Source organism: Otolemur garnettii, unplaced genomic scaffold, assembly GCF_000181295.1.
Source record: "Otolemur garnettii isolate 467f Iridium unplaced genomic scaffold, OtoGar3 scaffold00125, whole genome shotgun sequence".
Lineage (NCBI taxonomy): Eukaryota > Metazoa > Chordata > Mammalia > Primates > Galagidae > Otolemur > Otolemur garnettii.
In genome coordinates this window covers 6,037,612-6,039,092 of record NW_003852520.1, presented here as the reverse complement: position 1 = coordinate 6,039,092, position 1,481 = coordinate 6,037,612, and the positions used below count along the sequence as shown (strand labels likewise).

At 49.4% G+C, this 1,481-nt stretch overlaps 1 protein-coding gene across 1 annotated transcript in view; it reads right to left on the bottom strand.

Annotated features, from left to right (window-relative positions):
• Positions 1-352, bottom strand: part of LOC100966393 (polyadenylate-binding protein 1-like) — a 2,360-nt gene extending 2,008 nt beyond the window's left edge. Inside the window, 2 exon segments of the mRNA XM_012810096.2 lie at positions 53-283; positions 286-352. Of these exon segments, the coding sequence (XP_012665550.1) occupies positions 53-283; positions 286-352 (298 nt within the window).
• Between the last annotated feature and the right edge of the window lie 1,129 nt (positions 353-1,481).

The window sequence follows — 1,481 nt, the reverse complement described above, 5'->3', positions numbered from 1 at the left end:
GGCTGGCGCCTTAGCCGGTTGAGCTATAGGCGCCGAGCCGATTTGTCTAAATTTTTAATGAATATGTTACCTACTCCACTTTTGCGAAGTGATGGATCACGCTGAGACCACATGATACGAACTGGCTTGCCCTTAATAACATCAAAATTCATGGTGTCCAAAGCACGCTCCGCGTCAGCCGGCTGCTGGAAGTTCACATACGTGTAGCCCAAGGGGCGGTGGGTGATCATATCCCTGCAGACCTGGATGGAGACGATGGGCCCGGCCAGGCTGAACTGCTCTCAGTCACGTCGGGGTGTAGGTCCCCCACGTCGAGCGAGGCCATGGAGTAGCTGGGGGCGCTGGGGTTCATCTCCGCATGGCTGCCCGTAGGCCCACAGGCCGCGACCTGTCGGTGAGGGGAGAGTGAGTGCTGGGGCCGGGGCCGGAGCCAGGGGCGGGGGGGAGGAGAGCGGATGGCAAGCGCAGAGGGACAAAAATCAACCGAAATCGAAAACTATTCAACGGCCGCAGAACCGGGTCGGTCCGCTGCCGCTGGCTCCCGGCCGGAAGCAAGGGTGGCAGTGTTGGTCCGGGCCGCAGGAAGGCCTCGGTCTCTTGGTTCCTCCTTGGAGCTGCTGCGGGGCCGCGGGCGGTGGGTCGGTCTCGGCTGCTTCACCGGGTTATTTTATAAAAGACGAAGAAAAAAAAAAAGTCTATGGTGGGGGAGACACGGATTTTTTGTAATTTTTTTGTTTGATTTTTAAAAAATTTTTTTTAGATTTTTTTTGGACTTTTTAAATAATAAATGCGTGTTCCGAGTCCAGAGCACACACTCCGCACTCTCAGCACTAACCACCAAGGAGAACTTTTTGTTTTGTTTTGTTTGTTTTGAGACAGAGTGTCACTCTGTTGTCCAGGCTAGAGTGCTATGACATTAACCTAGCACACAGCAACCTCAAAGTCCTGGGCTCAAGCAATCCTCCTGCCTCAATCCTCCTGAGTAGCTGGGGCTATAGACACCTACCATACACTAGGCTAATTTTCTGTTTTTAGTAGAGAAGGGGTCTAACTTTGCTCAGGCTGGTCTCCAACTCCTGAACGTAATTGATCCTCCTGCCTTGGCCTCTCAGAATGTTAGAATTTCAGGTGTGAGCCACCACGCTGGGCCAGTTTCCCTATTCTTAACATCTTACATTACTGTTGTACATCTGTCATAACTAAGGAGACAATATCGGTAGATTGTAATTAAGTAAACTCCATAGTTCATTAAGATTTCACTAGTTTTTCCTCATGTCCCTTTTCTATCCCAGGATCCCATCCAAAATACCACATTGCATTTAGTTGCCTTGTCTCCTTAGCCTTCTCTGGTCTGTGGTGGTTTCCCAGACTTTCTTTGTTTTTAACCTATTGAAGAGGTCTGCCTTGTTTGTGAACTTAGTGGGAAAGCGCCAACTTTTTCTTCATTAATTATGATGCTAGTTGTAGGTTTTTTTTTTGTT